At 38.8% G+C, this 20,022-nt stretch overlaps 1 protein-coding gene across 1 annotated transcript in view; it reads right to left on the bottom strand.

Annotated features, from left to right (window-relative positions):
- Positions 1-20,022, bottom strand: part of Oseg6 (intraflagellar transport protein Oseg6) — a 152,642-nt gene that overhangs the window by 92,748 nt on the left and 39,872 nt on the right. The window contains exons 8-10 of the mRNA XM_067156768.2: positions 11,091-11,336; positions 8,051-8,173; positions 1,134-1,283 (exon numbers count right to left, since the gene is read on the bottom strand). Of these exons, the coding sequence (XP_067012869.2) occupies positions 1,134-1,283; positions 8,051-8,173; positions 11,091-11,336 (519 nt within the window). The remainder of the gene's footprint in view (positions 1-1,133; positions 1,284-8,050; positions 8,174-11,090; positions 11,337-20,022) is intronic.

The raw sequence follows: 20,022 nt of genomic DNA on the forward strand, positions 1-20,022 counted from the left end.
CCAGCTAGTAACAAAACCTGGGGCTCTCATAAGAAATAAACTGACAAGAGGGTCCACCTTTTCAATACAATATATCAAGTAAGTGATATTACACCAGTCTTGGGACTAATTTCAGCCACTTAGTGGCATCTTCAGAAAAAACAAACAAAAAAAATAAATAAATAAAATAAACAGATCATGTGATAACTAAAACATATCTATAACAGACAATGTTTCAGGAATAATTATAACATTAAAATACCGTACATATAACAACAATAATTATGGTTATGATCTTCTTGTCATAATACGATGTCTTTAAGTGGACTTAGGACCTCAGGCAAAGAAGTAAATCTGGAAATGATAGCCAGAATTAGGAATGAATAAACAAACAGAACAGAAATTAAAAAGGAGAAAATTTATTTATGAGACTCACCTCTAATGTCTGATGTAGAACAAACACTGTCTTGCTGAAGGAAGCAGGCAATGTAAACAAAGGAGTAGATAGGGTGAGGAGGGGAGGGAAAGGGAAGGGAAGGGGAAGGAGGCGAGGGGTGAGAGGCAAGGGGGAGGGAGGGGAGAAGTAGAGAATGTGTGTCTTAAGGTGGGGCTGCAGGATGAGGAAAGAAAGACTGCTGCTGAGAGGAGAATTTAAAAGATTATAAAAGAAAGATTTAATTTTATCTGAGACATGATTACAAAAGATAGGAATTAAAAGGTCAAATAAAATGTTTGATTTCTCTAAAATTGCATTTGGATTGAAGTTAGGGTTGAAAAACTGTTCCAGACAGATAAAACAATTTTCCATAATACTGAGCAACATTCCTGCAACATTGTCTTTGTCTTTTATACATATGTTTAACTTTTATTTGGCTGAAGATGTCCACTAAGTGGCTGAAACTAGTCCCAAGACTGATGTAATATCACTTCCTTGATATATTATATTGAAAAAGTCGACCCTCTTTTCAATTTATTTCTTATAATTGCATTTCAATACGGAACAAAAGTGAAATTTATAGCTTATAATTATAACCTGGAGCTCCCTGAAATGAAAATCACTACACTGAACAATCAGCTAAGGAGTCTGACTAGAGTTCCTAAACAAAACTGTGTACTGAAATTTGAAGAATACCGATTCAGATTACTGCACTCACTGGAGTGTATATGTAGCCCTCGCTCTTGTCATCCACGATCACCAGTCGACTGCCGGAGAGGTCGGGATATAGGTCTCGTAACCCGATCTCGTGACGGAAGTCCGTCACCAACTTCCAGTCTTCGATGTAGAAGTAATGGATGTGTCCCATCTGTAAAATATACATACAGAAACCTATTTTTTTTAATGAGTTAAATCAATAAAGAGAAAAATTATAGAAGCACTAGTACATAAGCCTGTCTTCGACAGTCGAAATGACCATCTATACAGTAATTGGAAATTCTAAATGGACTATTAATATATCTTATGAATAAAAGTTAGTGTCCGACTCGTTGGCTGAATGGTCAGCGTACTGGCCTTCGGTTCAGAGGGTCCCGGGTTCGATTCCCGGCCGGGTCGGGGATTTTAATCGCTTCTGATTAATTCTTCTGGCTCGGGGACTGGGTGTATATGTCCGTCCCAACACTCTCCTCATCATATTCAGACAACACACTACACTACCAACCACCACAGAAACACGCAATAGTGCTTACATCCCTCCATAGAGGGTTGGCGTCAGGAAGGGCATCCGGCCGTAAAACAGGGCCAAATCCACATGTGCGACGTAGTTCGCACCCGCGACCCCACAGGTGTGGGAAAAAGCGGCAGGAAAAGAAGAAGAAGAAGAAGATGAATAAAAGTTAGTCTTTCCAGGTTTTATACAGCATTCGAATGGAATCAAAACAGGTATTGTAGTATTTTTAGTGCAGTTGTAGCTTGGAGTTGTTCTTTGATGTGTATGGATCTGCGTACTCTTGAGAAAGCTACATACAACTGCCCAAAATGAATCACCATCACCAGTGTCAGATGCCCTCACTCCATACGAGCAATGCAGAGAGGTTTGGAATTTAATCCATCCTTTTGTACATATACATTTTTTGGAACATTAAAATATAAATTAAAATATAACGATGTTTATATATCATGATAAGAGATATGCAAGAACTCTCTTAAAGGAAGATCACACTGAGAAAATATAATTTTCTAAAGAGATTTTCTCACACAAGTATTTTTATATTTTGATGTTCCAAAAAATGAGTATGTACTGATGATGGCCCAAGGGGTCAAAACATGCCTACATTTTAGATAATAATGTATTCATTTTACAATTTGCTTTACGTCGCACCAACACATATAGGTCTTATGGCAATGATGGGATAAGAAAGGCCTAGGATTAGGAGTGTAATAATTTTAAAGTTTGTTAACATCCATACTACATGATGACAAGGGTCTTCAGAATATGATGGAAAAATATTTTGAAAAACTTTATAATAAGCAAATTATCTCTTGCAAACATTATAATAACGACTGCTCGGGGAAAAAAGGAAATAAGAAAATGGAAATAATAGATGGAGAAATAGAAGAGAACCCGATAACATGGTTGGAACTTGAAAGGGCAGTGAAACCAATGACCAAAGGTAAAGCAAGTGGAAAAGACAAATTTAATGCTGATATGAATAAGGCAGCAGGAAGCATTGGATTACAGTGGCTATACCGAAACCTCAATGCAATATGGAAGGATGAATGGATACCTGAAGATTGGCAACAAGGAAGCATTGTACCATTCTTCAAAAAAGGAAATAGGAAGAAATGTGAAAATTATAGAAGTACAAGCCTATTATCACATGGGCTAAAAGTAATGGAGAAAGTCATACACAAAAGACTGAGGGATATAATAGAAACACAGTTAGAGGAAGAACAATATAACTTTAGACTGAATAGATCAACAATAGACTTGATGTTTACAGTGCGAACGATAATGGAAAAACATCTGGAAAGGAACAAGGAAATCATCTTCGTATTTTTGGATTTGGAAAAAGCTTATGATACAGTTAAGAGAAAACATGTATGGGAATGCCTACTGAAAAGGAATGTACCAAAATCATCAATTAACAAGATAAAAATGTTTTATCATGAGAGTAAAAGCAGTGTACATGTGGGGAGTGGTGACTCTAAAACATTTTATATAAAAAAGGGTCTCAAGCAAGGAAGTGCTCTGTCGCAATTATTGTTTATTATATTGATGGATGAAATCATAAAACGTGTAAAACTGAGTATCAGAAGTGATGAACTGAATGCTTTGGTATCTGTAGATGATGTGGTGATCTGGGGAAAGGGAGAAATGGAAGTACAAAGGAGACTGGACATTTGGAATGAAAATCTGAAGGAGTTTGGAATGGTAATTAGTAAAACGAAAACTGTAGTCATGCACTGTGGAAAAGAGAGAAAGATAAACCAAGTGAACATAGACAGAGAACGGTTAGAGAATGTAGAACAGTTTACATATCTGGGTAGCATTATTAATGGAAGTAATGAAATCAACCCTGAAATTAATAACAGACTAAGTAAAGGTACAACATTTTATCATCAAGTCAGAGACTTTTATGGGCTGACAAAGTACCCAAGAGAAAGAAATTAACATTATATAAAAATGTATTTCATATCAATTGTAAGATACAGACTAGAAACACTAGTAACTAATAAGATGATGATGATAATAATAATAATAATAATAATAATAATAATAATAATAATGTTATTTGTTTTACGTCCCACTAACTACTCTTTTACGGTTTTCGGAGACGCCGAGGTGCCGGAATTTAGTCCCACAGGAGTTCTTTTACGTGCCAGTAAATCTGACACGAGGCTGATGTATTTGAGCACCTTCAAATACCACCGGACTGAGCCAAGATCGAACCTGCCAACTTGGGGCCAGAAGGCCAGCGCCTTAACCGTCTGAGCCACTCAGCCCGGCTAATTAATAAGAGACAAGATAGTAAGATCCAAGCAGTAGAAATGAAATTTTTAAGAACATCAGTTAAAAAGCCAAGAAGAGATAGAACCCAAAATATTAAAATCAGAGAAGAGCTAAGTATAGAACCGTTAGTACAGAAGATACAGAAAGAAAGACTGAGATGGTTCGGACATGTAAAAAGAATGGGAAAGGAACGGGTAGCAAGAAGGGAATTGGAAAAATAAGTTACGGAAAGAGTCCCGTTGGAAGACCGAGAAGAAGGTGGATGGATCAGATTTGGAAGGACATTAGAGAAGCTGGATTGGATGTGGCGGAAGTAATGGAACAAGAAATGTGAAGGACAGGAGTGGAGGAGGCTTGTAAACCACAACCGGGCTACTGGAGTGGGACATTGATGATGATGTTAACATTGTGTGCTGAACAAAGTGGATTAAATCCAATTTTTAACTAAACTGAAGAGCAACAGTTTCTTAGACCATGCATATGTTGATTATGCAGTTTCTATCTTGGATATCTTTCGAGTCATTAAAATTAAGATGCAACACTAGAACAGTTATCAAATGAACACATCTGAAAGAGCCATGATAGTTAAGAAGTCAAGTCTTCATGACCTGACACTGAGGTTAGCTTGTTCGAGTTCCGCCGTGGATAAAACTGTCACCATCAAAATGTCGGTCGACAGGGTAGATTGCATGCCAAAAGCCTGGGTTGAATATTTTCCACACCTCTCCACAGTGCTCATCAGGAGTTAGGGCATATGATGCTGTTGATGGTGATTCTTCCGTTGGATGGAAACGATAAGCACTGAACAGAACCTCTGGTGTTATTCGACAGGAGTAGGCTGTGGGTTTCACCAACTCCTTACCTCCTCGTCATCGTCGTCACCATCATCATTATCATCACACTACAAAACACATAACATGCAGTTATAAGGCGTGATCAAAAAGTTTCCGCTTGAGGGCGTTACTGCAGTGGACATGCAATGTAGCACAACTTTGATGCGGGAATATAAACACGGACACGTAGGCAAAGGGATTAGTGTGGCAGTCACGTAATGCTGAGGTGCATGCGTTAAATGCGGCCACGTGAACTACGGCAACATTATTACAAAATGCGTTCAAACAGGACTAATGTGTTGTTATTCTCTTCTTGGCTGCCGAAGGATAAATAACGGTGAACATCCATCGGAGAAGGAAGCCTGTGCATGTCTGTCGAAAACCACCGTTGTGGAAAAGTGCACCAAGTTTCGTGCAGGTCGCGTTTCGACACAAGATGCTGGTCGATCAAGGAGGCCAACCTCAACCATTACGGACAACAAGCGGGAGGTGGATGAGGCCGATAATACTGATCTCTCCCCATATGATTAACATGCCTTCGGTCCCCTCAAAAAGGCCTTGAAGGATTGACACTTCCTGTTGGACGAGGATGTTGCAGCAGGCGGTTACAGACTTCTTCACGGAGCAGGACACGGTGTTTTACCAAACGGGGATTTTCAACCTGGTTTGTGGGATAGATGGGTGCCTTGATGCTCATGGTGATTCTGTCTGATTGGCATCCCTATTCAGGACTGTACGGCCGTCGAACAGAAACTTTTTGATCACCCCTTTTATATATCTAGTCTTTTCCTATTACTTAATTTGAGACTTGTTTGCTCCTTTTATTTATATGTGCTGGTTTATTAATCTATAATCTGAAGGATTCCCAAGACATTCAATTTATAGGAAACTAGCTGATGAACCCGTGCTTCGCTACGGGATTCTCATAAAGGCTGACTTTGTGGTTTTCCTAACTGAAGTCATCATACGTCATTACAAAAATGTCAGTAGGAATGTAGCAATTAAAAGCAATGTTATTATATAAAATATTCGATCAAATGAAAATCCGCACATTTTCTCACTTTTAACGAACACTACTACGGTGCCGATCTAACAGCCCAAAGTTCCAGAGCTGGAATGACCATACCACAGATAGCCGTGAACACTCCTCTGCCCTTATTCCGTTAAATATGTACACTGCTCATTCCAGTCAGTACCTCAGAATAGAAAATGAATAGCTCAAATGCTATGATGAACCAATGTGTTACGTACCAGTAGTATCAGAAAATTTATGAACCTGAGGAATGGCATGCTAAAGGAGAAATCTAACTCCCCAGATACTTCTGCCAATATTCAGGCAGGCTGTTACACTCGGTACGACCAGGCGAGTTGGCCATGTGGTTAGGGATGCAAAGCTGTGAGCCTGCATCCGGGATATAGAGGATCGACCCTACTGTCGGTAGACCTGAAGATGGTATTCCACGGTTTCCCATTTTTTCACCAGAAAAAATCTGGGGCTGTACCTTCACACTCCTGGACCTTTCCTATCCCATCGTCGCCATAAGACCTATTTGTGTCGGTGCAACATAAAACAAATTTTTAAAAAATACTCGGTACGCAGCAGTAGTCCTATTATTTAGAGATGAGTGGCAACAGAAGACATAAAGCATATCACAACAAACAATGGTCAATGTAATGTTATTGTTGATCAATTTTATGAGTTTTTTATATTGTAGGCCCTCACATTTAGTTTTCTTTCAACTCTTCGATGCGTCTTATAAAATTATGTATAGCGTAGACTGTAGTTCCTTATTCTCTGACTTTACATACCGATTTTCATTCAAATCTGTTTACCCATTTTCTCGTGACTTGGCGCTGATATGGACTTAGTAACAAAAATCCAAATTCATGAATATCTCTGTGATGATAGCCGGTACGGTAAAAATTTTTACCGAGCTCGATAGCTGCAGTCACTTAAGTGTGGCCAGTATCCAGTATTCGGGAGATAGTGGGTTCAAACCCCACTGTCGGCAGCCCTGAAGATGGTTTTCCGTGGTTTCCCATTTTCACACCAGGCGAATGCTGGTGCTGTACCTCAATTAAGGCCATGGCCGGTTCCTTCCTAGTTCTAGTCCTTTGCTGTCCCATCGTCACTATGAGACATATCTGTGTCGGTGCGACGTAAAGCCAATAGCAAAAAAATAATTTATAAGACATAAATGATCGGAAATTTAATCCCGTATAACTTTCATCGATACGACTATTAATATCAAATATTTGAGAATTAAACTTCAGTCCTTCCCCTTAACTACCATTTCACTCAGCGTGAATAAAATTATTTGTGGCCTAGATTATAGCGACTTATTCCATGACTTCTCATACCGATTTTAATTAAGAAAGGGCCACTAATAACATAAATATTTGAGAATAAAATTTTAAGCCTTCCTTTAAGTACCATTATACTTAGCGTGAATAGAATTATTTATAGTCTCGATTGTGGCGACTTATTGCCCGACTTTGGCTACCGATTTGCATTAACATATGACCACTAATAACAAATATTTGAGAATGAAATTTTAGGCCTTCCCCTAAACTACCATTTCACTCAGCGTGAGTACAATTATTTATAGCCTATATTGTATTGACTTATTCCCCGACTTTGTTTTACAGATTTTCATTAAGATACGACCACTAATAATGTAAATATTTGAGAATTAAATTTTAGGCCTTCCCCTAAACTACCATTGCACTCAGCGTGAATAAAATTATTTATATCCTAGATTGTAGCGACTTATTTTCTGACTTTCCATACCAATTTTTATTAAGATAGGACCACTAATAACATAAATATTTGAAAATTAAATTTTATGCCTTCCCCTAAACTACCATTTCCGTCCGCATGAAAAAATTATTTATGGCCTAGATTGTAGCGACTTAATCCCCGGCTTTGCATACCAATTTTCATTAATTTCTCTTTAGCCGTTTTCTAGTGATGCGTGTACATACATACATACATACATACATACACACATACATACATACAGACAGACATTACGGAAAAGTAAAAAGTGCATTTTCTTGTTACTGTGGACATGACCGATACAGAAATACCATTCTTTTCAAATTCTGAGCAATGTACAGACAAAACTCTTATTTTATATATATAGATATTTGCAGCCAAATACCATTAACAGCGATCACTGACACAAGTAAATGTAGCCGACTATTCTGGGGAAAAGCAACTCAAGATATAGGCTGGTAATATGGCAGGTGAACTATCAGTTACAGAAGAGAATTAGAGATACTTACATCAGTACCATATATCAAGAAGTCTGTTGTCAGTGCATGACAAGTTATATTTAATTCCAGTGTGTTCTGGTCAGGAAATAGCTTTATTTCACGGTCTTCGTTATCACCATTGGCAGGTTCAATCTGCAAAGAGAAGAAAATGCAACATTTTGTATAATAATAATAATGACAACAATAAGAAGTTGACACTCTTTCTACTACTATCAGTCTTAACCTTCTTAGAGCCGATCTCTGACAATGTGCTGGTGGTAACTATGTCGGTGGAAAATAGCCTAATGTACAGAAATAAAGAGAAGTAAAAACAGCTTTCTCAATTTTTAAGCCATAATATTAACACGCTGTCAGCAAATGAATGTTCCTTTTATATGACAAGTGAAGAAAGAACAACACAACAGGTTACAAACTTGAAGAAAGTTCACAGCAGTGCAGCACACACATTAACACATTAGCTGCCATGGGGGACAGACTGGACCAGCCATATAGGTATTTATTAAAAGCTACGCCGGTCCAACAACAGCCATTTGCTAGGTCACGTGAAATTTAATTCTTATACTAACTGCATGCATACTAGTGCGGGTAAATTAACCATGGTATCCCAAGAGACTCTTTGGTAATACAATGATGTCATCCAATTTTGTCCGCTACACCGCACAGAACACTTACAAAATGACGCAATATGTGACGATTTTACGTAGTAGTACCAAGGTGAAATTGATCATTCAAACAAATTATTTGGCACTGAAATGTATTTCAGTAGCGAGATGTGCTGATGGATGGTGGACGGAGCTGTTGCCTGTGTAGCTGGGCGGGAGCCATGTTCGGAGGCCGAACTCAGTGGTGGCGGGCTACGATGTTCAGTTTCGGGTCTGCAGCCAGCCAGCTTCCTGGTTGCATCATTTTCACAGACACTAACACAGAACAGACTTTGACGTAGTGAAAGTAAGTAAACGTACGGTATGTGGCTTGAAGTTCTCGCACCAAATCTCCTCAAAAGGCTAAACAATTGCAAGTGCCCGATCGGGACGGCACCTGTGAGCCCCTGAATTTAACATTTTAACCTCGTTTATGGTTTATTACCAGTACACATGCACTGAAAAAAAAAATTAACAAAAGATTTTGATTGTTACTCTAAATTTATGTATAATAATGCAAGCAGATGCTAAGAACAAGAATAAAATTAAAACCATGAAAACCCTTCTTAATTCTTTCCTGCATTTAGTGCCCGTCTGTTCACCTTGCCTTCCGGTCCTTAGAGTCCGAAAGCGCCCGGCTGCATTATCTGCACACGCCTGCGATCTATGCAACATTTTTGTCAGTTTTTCAGCAGTGAAGTGTTTATAAAGCATTTATGAACATGCAGAACAATCTACAAGGCTTAGGAAATAAAAGAAAAGCGATAATCTGTCTTGACATTGCCTAGGCAACTGTCTTGAACATCCACAAGTGCGGGTCAGCTGTTTCGTTCGTAAACATGGCTGCATTGAATACTGCGGATATTGAAACTGAGCTGAATACAGGCGATGAAAGTGACACAGAATCGTTGAGTAGGGGTGGAGGTGAATTTTTAGTCAGTGAATAACATATCAACAAAGATAATTTTAGTGACAACAGTGATACAATTGAATGCAGATATCAAGAAATCGGACCTGATGGCGATGCCGCGAATATTCAGGCAACAGAAATATTTTGTTTCATTACTCCAAATGATTATTGTCTGTAGTCTAGTGTGTTTGTCTTTAAATGTGTTGAGTGTATTTGTTTTGTATTTTAAATCTTCTATTGTAATATGCAACTCTCTCATGTCTTCTTTAAGTTCTGTGATCCATCTAATATCATTCCTACTCTTACTCTTCCATAATTTTTCTATTATTTTTCTACTGATTCTATTTTCTGGTTGCCCTAAGAATGATATTCATTTCTTTTTCATTGTGCCAGTCACAGGTTCTATTTCTTTATAAACTGTTTCATTGGAAGCTAGTCTCCAGATTCCGTTTACTTGATAATTTTCAATTAAACAGGTTCTCACTATTCTCCTTTCTAACTTGAATAATCTATCTACTGCAACTGTGTTTTTTTTTTTTTTTTTTCTTTTTTTGAATGTTTCACATGCATATGTAATTTGTGGCTGGGTGACTGTCTTGTAGTGTTTCAATTAGGTTGCTATTGAGAGACACTTTCATTATATGTATTCTTGGTAACATGCTGTGTTCTAACCAGTTTATCTATTCTATTTTTCCATGCTGGTTTCTCGTTCAGGTTATATATGATTATTTCACCTAGATATTTAAATTTTTATTTCTCGGTCTCCTAGCTTAATTTTGTTTGGAAGCAGAAGTTGATTATGCATAATCTCTATTTTTTCAGATGAAATTCACAAACCAATATTTTGAGCTATTTTCTGTAAAGATTTTATTTGTTGTTTTGTTTTCTGAATATCATTGGTCAGAAGAGCTAGATCATCAGCAAATACTAGACAACTGAAATGTATATTATCCTTCTGGGTTCCAATTTTTATATTTTTCGAGTTGTTCTTGTACCATTCCCTCGTAACGCATTCTAGTGTAAAGTTAAAAAGAAGAGGTGAGAATCCGTCACCCTGTCTTAAACAAGTTGTAACAAGAATGGTTCAGAAAGTTCTCTTCTGAACTTAATTTTAAATATTGTATTAGTTTCTAAGTTCAGTCAATTTGATTAGCTATGGGTGAAGTCCGAAATGTCTTAAATTTTTTTAATAATGATGGTCTGTGGATGGAGTCGTAAGCTTTCTTGAAATCTACAAACGTTACTGAAAGGGGCTTGTTTCGTTTTCTGAAATATACCATGACTAGCTTCAAAATCATTATTTGTTCAGAGCAGCTTCAACAAGGTCTGAAGCCTCCCTGGTATTCACCTAACTCTTGATCAAGTTGTTCTTTAATCTGATTATATAGTATCTTAGAGAAAATCTTATACATGCAGTCAAAGATGGAATACCTCTATAGTTGTATGGTTCATAATAGTAAAAAAAAATTATTTTAACATCAATTTCTTATTCTCTTACCATATGTAGCTGAATCTTGCCCTCGTACAGAGCCGATGCGTAGTCTGTGTTCAGCCGAAGACTGGTGATGGTCCCAAGATACTCACGGTCTCTCAGCAGTACTGGCTGGCCGTTGGCAGGATTCTGACGAGTTAGGTCATAGTACCAGGCATGATTGTTCATACCAGCTGCACAGTGATATGGACCAAGGGCTAGAAAGCTTGGCTCTACAATCAGTTCCAGGATCATACTAGGAGGTGGCTTGTTCTACAACAAGACATAAACAAAAAATGAAATAGGAAGAATATAAACACATGACAAAGAGAAGAATAACAAGGAAAATACAAACTGTTCTCATAACAGGATTGTATCTTGAAGAAAAATCTGGGATCTCTGGGGACGGTGTTTGAAGGACAATTAGCTTATGAAAAGCCATGTCTCCACCAACAATCATGCTCAGTTGGAAAGCCAGCATTTATAGCCATAGACTGACAATGTAATTTCCAATACAGCAGACTTTTTCGCATGTCTATCTTATCCCACGCCTCCTGACAGGCTTTTCAGAGGCCACTGATAGTGTGTGGACGTCTATTTCCTAAGGCCATTTATAGGAGTCCAAATGCACAGAAGTCAATGGGTGACTTCACTGGAATTTCAGTAAAAGGGAATGCATGGATTCCAATTTCCATCTCCATTCTCTCAAAGAACAGACGAGTCGAATGAGAGGTGTGGCTGGATGCTTAATCTTGATGTACCCACACCTGATTTTTCACACCAACATACAGTGCTGGGATATCTGTGTTGTAAATGGGTGTTAAAAAACCTTTTGCTGATAGTATGCACAGTTCACCTTCACATTATTAGTGACACAGCAAATGGTTAAATTGCCATTTAAGAAGTATCCAGCGATGATCATGAAACTCCTTGGAAAACCTTCCTGGCATTCTTTATACAATATTCGATCATTCATTTTTTTAATTTGTATTTTTTTGTCTCTAGGGTGGTAGCCGTGTTGAAACACCGGATCCCGTGAGATCTCCGAAGTTAAGCAACATTGGGCGTGGTCAGGAGTTGGATGGGTTGCCACGCGCTGTTGGTGGGGGGGTAAGGGAATGGAGGAGCGGAAAGGAACTGGCCACCCTACCGCATGTAAACTCCGGCTCAGGAACACCTCTGCTGAGGTTCGGACCTGCCTTCGGGCAGAATAACCCTTACCTGCCCTTACCTAGGGTGGTAGTAAATCGAGCGGGGTTTCTTACAGTCATTAAGGTACGCATATGCTTTATCTAATGTCCCCACATTTTTCCATCTGTCCCCTACCAGACAGCCCTCATACAGCTTTCTTGCGTTAGTGCGACGTTCTGAATTGCGATAAGGCAACAGCTTGTGAATTCGGCACTTATGTCACTTTTATAATTAAGGCCCTTGTTGATTATGGTATTAACTGTTGAAACAGACATCCCCAACTTACATGCAATAGTCCTTTGTTGGGCAGGTTACTACCTGAGACAAGGGCCTTCACTTTCCTCACCACTTCTGGTGTACGGCTGCTGGCTGGTCATGGATTTGCCTGTTTTTTCCCCCTCTGGAATTAAGCCCACTCGGCCTTTGCCTTTTTTTATTCAATACAGCACTGATTCCGCTCCTTGATATCAAGAAATCAGGCTTCTTGCACATTCCTTAGATTGAAGAATAGCTACCTTTAGGATCGGAAAGGGCTGTTATCTAGCCCTCCAAGTAAGGGTCAGTCCACATCAGCATCGTTGCAGCTAATGACACGAAATTCTACCCACACGTTCTCAATTCTGACGTGAATCATCACTCTCAGTTTGACGTGCTCATGTTGATAACAGCGCCATCAGCGGCCTTCTAACTCGTCATCAGAGATCCTGAACGACCTTCTGTAAAATATGTTGAACACTTTGATAGTTCTGAAACCCCTATTATGGTTCAGTGGGAGTGTATCAACCTCTGCATGCCAATATCACAGGTTGAAATCCAGCAGAGGAAGTCGCTTTTTAAAGGGCAGTAAAAAATCCATTTAGTACTCCACGCTGTATAATGGCACCATATAAGATATCTCTGGTGACACATTGGATGTTTGCCTCAAATATTGAATTAAAATACTCAACCAATAATCACCAAATAGAGATGGCAGAGTAAGATGGAAAACCAACAGTGACACTCAGGCAGCCGAAAGGGTGTTGAATCAAAATGCTTGCACATGCTAAAAGAGGGCATTATAATACCCTATTTACGCGAATAATCCCCGCACCCTAACTTTAGGGAGGCTCATTTTGAAAAAAAAAAAAAAAAGCCAACATCGACGCAAAAAAAGTATTCCAATTTCATGCCTCAAATTTTTTTAAAAATGTGCGGGTATTATTCGCCCGTATTTACGCGAATAATACCCGCCACCGAATAATCCCGCACCCTAAATTTAGAAAGGCTGATTTTGAAAAAAAAAAATGCCAACATTGACGCAAATAAAGTATCCCAATTTCGTGCCTCAAATTTTTTTTAAAAATGTGCGGGTATTATTCACGTAAATACGGTATTATTACTACTATTATTGTTATTATTATTTCCATTTTATAGCCTTCATTGGACCACTTCAGTCAGTTTTATAAAAAGGGTGTTTTAGTTTTCTACCAGCCCACTATTTCTTCATTTTCTTGGATCTTAACTTCCTTGCTTTGTCTGAAATCATCCGTCTTATTGTTCGTCATTTGAGCTTGGTTTGTAGTCTAATTTGTTTGTCTGTGAGTATCTTGATTTTGTCTGTTTTGTGTTTTAAATCTTCTGTTGTAATTTGTAGTTCCCTCATATCCTCCTTGATTTCTGTAATCCATATAATGTTGCACTTACCATTCCATAATTTTTCTATAATTCTCTTGTTTGAACCTGTTTTCTAGTGTCCTGAGTAGATGTCCAAAATATTATTATTATCCTTTATTTCACAACTTTTACAGTTGGTAATATGGCTTGTATTTCAATACGTTAATTATACGAAACAGAACTTCATCATAATTTACATGAATTTATAATACATGCAACGAGAAATTTACAAAAAAATTTCAGTATCTCTTCATTATTTTCTTCTCTAGACAGATTTCAATCTCTTCTATTTACAGTACATATTCAGAGGCAAAAGAGAAGGAAAAGGAATTGTTAGCATCAGGGAACAAAACCTTGAGGTTGTTGAATACTTAAAATGTTTGGGAAGTGAAATAATGCAAAGTTGGACAGCAGAAGGGTACAAGCAGGAAATATAATCTACCAGAATGTGAGGAACCTGGTGTGGAACAGAAGAGTTCCTATGAAATGTAAAGAGATAATGTACACAATGTACTACACCCCTATATTTTTTTTTTTTTTTTACTGTTTGCTTTATGTCACACCGAGACAGATAGGTCTTATGGTGACGACGGGATAGGAAAGGGCTAGGACTGGGAAGGAAGCGGCCGTGGTCTTAATTAAGGTGCCTGGTGTGAAAATGGGAAACTATTTCCAGGGCTGCCAATAGTGGGGTTCGAACCCACTATCTCCCGGATGCAAGCTCACAGCTGTGCGCCCCTAACCGTACGGCCAACTTGCCCGGTACACCCCTATATTAACATATGCATCAGGGACTTGGACTTTGACAGAAAAAAATGAGAGTAAAATTCAGGCCAGTGAGATGAAGTTCCTGAGGGAAGACAAGGAGAGACAGAGTAAGAAATGTTGAGGTAAAAAAAGAGATGGGGGTAAAAACTAAGTGATAGGGTGGAGAGGAATAAATCGAGATCGTCCGGACATGTTATGAGGATGGAGGAGGGAAGGATGCCAAAACAAGTGTTGGAGGCTAAGATAGAAGGAAAGAGGGCGAGAGGGCGAGAGGGAAGCCCAAGGCAAGATGGACGGACTCTGTCAAGAACAGTATATGAAAAGGGAAAAAAAGAAAAAGAAAAAAAAGAAACATACATACATACATACATACATACATACATACATTATCATTATAGATTGTTATGCCTTTCAGCGTTCAGTCTGCAAGCCTCTGAGAATTTACTAAACGTTGCCACAATCCTCGATTTGCAACTAGTGTTGTGGCCTCATTTAGTTCTATACCTCTTATCTTTAAATCGTTAGAAACCGAGTCTAACCATCGTCGTCTTGGTCTCCCTCTACTTCTCTTACCCTCCATAACAGAGTCCATTATTCTCCTAGGTAACCTATCCTCCTCCATTCGCCTCACATGACCCCACCACCGAAGCCGGTTTATGCGTACAGCTTCATCCATCGAGTTCATTCCTAAATTAGCCTTTATCTCATCATTCCGAGTACCCTCCTGCCATTGTTCCCACCTGTTTGTACCAGCAATCATTCTTGCTACTTTCATGTCTGTTACTTCTAACTTATGAATAAGATATCTTGAGTCCACCCAGCTTTCGCTCCCGTAAAGCAAAGTTGGTCTGAAAACAGACCGATGTAAAGATAGTTTCGTCTGGGAGCTGACTTCCTTCTTACAGAATATTGCTGATCGCAACTGCGAGCTCACTGCATTAGCTTTACTACACCTTGATTCAATCTCACTTACTATATTACCATCCTGGAAGAACACACAACCTAAATACCTGAAATTATCGACCTGTTCTAGCTTTGTATCACCAATCTGGCATTCAATTCTGTTGAATTTCTTACCTACTAACATCAATTTAGTCTTCGAGAGGCTAATTTTCATACCATACTCATTGCACCTATTTTCAAGTTCCAAGATATTAGACTGCAGGCTTTCGGCACAGTCTGCCATTAAGACCAAGTCGTCAGCATAGGCCAAACTGCTTACTACATTTCCACCTAACTGAATCCCTCCCTGCCATTTTATACCTTTCAGCATATGATCCATGTAAACTACGAACAGCAAAGGTGAAAGATTACAGCCTTGTCTAACTCCGGTAAGTACCCTGAACCAAGAACTCATTCTACCATCAATTCTCACTGAAGCCCAATTGTCAACATAAATGCCTTTGATTGATTTTAATAATCTACCTTTAATTCCATAGTCCCCCAGTAAAAGAAAGGAAAAAAAAAAAAAACTAGACTGGAATACAATCAATGAAGAGTGGTGGAAGGAGAGGCAACAGTGGAGAAGTGCCATCAACACCCGACCTGGCAGGAGCTGGACAAGGGGAAATGAAAATGATGATGACGAACAATATATAACAGAATAATTTGAACTTCTAGTGTTCTACTGCTCGTTTGTAGTCATGTAACACCAGGGCTTACTACTCGGTTGCTGTGGAGTGCCATACGGGTTCGTGACAACATGCGGAATCGAATGCTCGCATGTGATTACACCCTAATCCAGACACCACTTGCGCATGACACTACATGGCAGTCAAGCTAAACATTTAAACTCTGATGTAACTGACGCAATTATGCTAACAATAAACAGTTTTACAATACTTATACAGTAGGAGTCCGCTATTGCGAGTACGGCATATAGCGAGAACTCTGTTTTTCTGTCCCTTGAAAATTCCTATATTAAACTATTATCCTTCAGTTACAGCGAGAACCCTATCACTAATATAATGGTCCGTTATTGGACATTATAAATTTTCCAGCTAACTCATTCTTGGTTGCCTGCGTTTCGCCCCTATGTGCTAAGTTGGGCTCATCAGTCAGTACTTAGCACACCCACCAAGACGCAAGGCTAGTGCATACCGTGGAGGCCATTGCATAGCCTACTTGAAGCCACCAGCAGTGCCAATGCACTATGAGAGACTGTCTCTTTTCCAAAATTGATGCCTGCCTGGCCATTTCATGTTCCCTATGGGAATCAACATCTGTATCAACACTATCACTGACACATTTGTTATTACGAGCAATTTAGCATGTGTTATTTTTTCTGTTATAGATATTTATGCACTCCAGCGATTATATTAAATGCGATCGATCATCTTTGGTATAGTTTTTGGGCTATGTGCATTAGCAAACTCTCTTGTCGACATTTGAACTCGAAGGGAATGTCACAGTCGATCACTAACATTCATCGACTGAGAGTTCGGTAAACACAATATGAAAATGAAAGAGAGCATGTTTCTGTATTTTAAATGCGTGAATAATGTGGCCAATAACAGTTGTTAACTGTTAGAAATAAAGGCTGAAGTAAATGATTGCTTAACTTACATGCTATGTACTGAAATTAAGTAAGAATGTGATACACATCAAAATACAGCGCAGAGTGGATGACTGATTTCAGAGATAAGGTTATTCAGTGAAATTTTATTGGGATGTTTCTGCACGGAACTAGGAAAGAGAATGTGTTAAGTGAGAAAATGTACTACTGAGTACATGAAACAGGACTATCAAACAGGGATATGTAAACCTTGGTATGTTTTTGCCTTTTTCCGATATGCGTGCGTTTTACAACGTGTAAAAGTGCAGGTACAGTGAAAGATATAGGCTATCTGAGTATTAAAACAATGCAGACCGGTCCCGAGAAAACTCGTGTTTGCCTGGCCGAGCGTTGCGGACCGGCCCCGAGTTATCTCGTGTTAGCAGCAGACTGAAGTTTAGTGCTATCTTTTGAGAAATACCAGAACTATTTGGAGGTCAAGGGTGAGAGAATTATGTTATGTATGGTTCTACACAATTGATAGTCACATTTCTTTTTGATTATTCTTCATATCATAGCTTTCCTTTGCATTTCCTGACAACATATTTACAAAGTTTAAAGAGGCATGCAATCTGCGAGATGACAGCACCCAGGGATTGCATGATTCGTGAATTATGTTCTGATACAGGCTCCGAATGTCCAAGTGATACTGAATATTTAGAGTTCAATGACGAAATATCTTCTAACGGAAATGTTTCAAGTGATGAGGAGGATACAGTATAGCCTTATCTTCAAGGTGTGAAACTCACGTGGCGCAAAACGAGTCTGATAATTGTGTTACAGGTGTAAATATTCTAAATATTGTAAATAATGTAGTGTTTTTTGACAACTGGGTTATGGACAACAGTGAACCTAGGCTAGAAGATTTTGAAGGTGCTCCTGGTACACAGGTATGGTCTAATGAACCTGGAAACATAGGCCAAACAGCAGGACTTATGTTTGGTGAGGATGTTTTTCAGTATGTAGCTGAGCAGAAAAACTTATACTACGAAGAGAAATCAAATTCTCATAATGTATCCCCTAAAACACTAAAGTGGATTAATGTCACTAGCAGGGAAATTAAAAAAAAAAATGCTTTGTGTATATTGATAGAGTAGGTGCCGAAATTGTGTCTAAAAGATTACTGGCCAACCAATCCCCTAACAGAAACCCCTATATTTCCGAAAACTATGAGCAAAATAGATTTCAACAAATACTTACCTGCATTTCAACGACTATTCAGGAAGGCCACCAGAAAAATACACAGTAGGCCTACTCCTTCAAAGGTTAGTGAAGTTCTGACAGTTTATTTGAATGCATACACTCCAGTTTGGAGGAAGTTAAAAAGTGGCCGGGAGGGCTGTGCACTTGGGTGAAGGCCACTCGGCCTGCAATGTGTTAAAAGGTGTGAAAAATACGAAAGAAAAATACTAAAACCTTTCCCACTGGGGCTTATTAAATAACAGTGTGTAAAACACTTGAACCACTTGTACTGGGGCCCATAAAAGTGTAAAGAGGATTATTTGCAGATTACACACATTCTCTGTAAAACAAATGTCAGCTGAAGCCTTACATTTCGGACCAGTGGGTTATTAAACATTGTTTTCTAGTCACACTCTTCCACCATGAATTATCTGAAGATTAATCTCGGTCATGTGCGAGAGGATTACTTTGACAGTCATTTTGAATGCGACAACACTTCAATCGACTCGAGTCAAAACTCAAAGGTGCGAGTTTCAATATACGCACCACCATTTAAAGATGCTTGTCCACTTCCTAGATTTTAATTTTGTCTTCATTAGTGACATCACGATTTTTCTAGTCTATAACTGGGCTACACAAATATGCACCACACTAGTCAACTTCACACGATTATGTTCCTAATCCGTACGTAGGCTATCACACGAAAAATATTCGCTACCCTTCACTGTATCACTCAACACAGAATAAATTTCTAACTTTTGAATAGAATGCGAAATACAAGCACAAAGAATCTTTCTGGGTTATTCAGCAATATCAATGAAAATCGGAGAGCAAAACTGAACCTTCCAGAGGCTAACAGCTTGCTTCCTGGAGGTATTTTTACCCTGTAAAGTTAAAGAATTCAAGGCCAAGTCTCGTTTTCTTGCAACTTTCTCCGACCCGCCTCCTGTTGCGAGGGCTCTAATCTGTGTTGGAAATCACGTTCCTTTCACAAGGATGACAAAGAACATTTTCAGTGCTAGGAAATATGTGATTGTACTAAGCGGTAATAGTGAAAATTTGTGATGTGATAAACTGAAGTATTTTTATATAGATTTAATATGGAGTGAATAGGGACTGCGAATTTACAACATTCTAGGAGAGGATGCTGTGAAAGTGCTACATTCAATATGTCAGCAAATATGGAAAACCCAGCAGTGGCCAAAAGATTGGAAAAACTCAGTGTTCATCCCAATTCCAAAGAAGGGCAGCGCTAAAGAATGTTCAAACTACCGAACAATCGCACTTATATCGCATGCTAGTAAGGTTATGCTCAAGATCCTGCAAAATAGGCTTCGGCAGTATGTAGATCGAGAACCTCCTGAAGAACAAGCCGGTTTCCGCAAAGGCAGAGGAACCAGAGATCAAATTGCTAATATTCGCTGGATTATGGAAAAAGCAAGAGAATTCCAGAAAGACCTATACTTATGCTTTATTGACTATGCTCAAGCCTTTGACTGTGTCGACCACAATAAATTGTGGCAAGTACTCAAGACTATGGGAGTACCAGATCATCTTATTTGCCTTATGAGAAATCTCTACTCTGATCAGGAAGCTACGGTGAGAACCCTA

Source organism: Anabrus simplex, chromosome 12, assembly GCF_040414725.1.
Source record: "Anabrus simplex isolate iqAnaSimp1 chromosome 12, ASM4041472v1, whole genome shotgun sequence".
NCBI classification, from domain to species: Eukaryota; Metazoa; Arthropoda; class Insecta; order Orthoptera; family Tettigoniidae; genus Anabrus; species Anabrus simplex.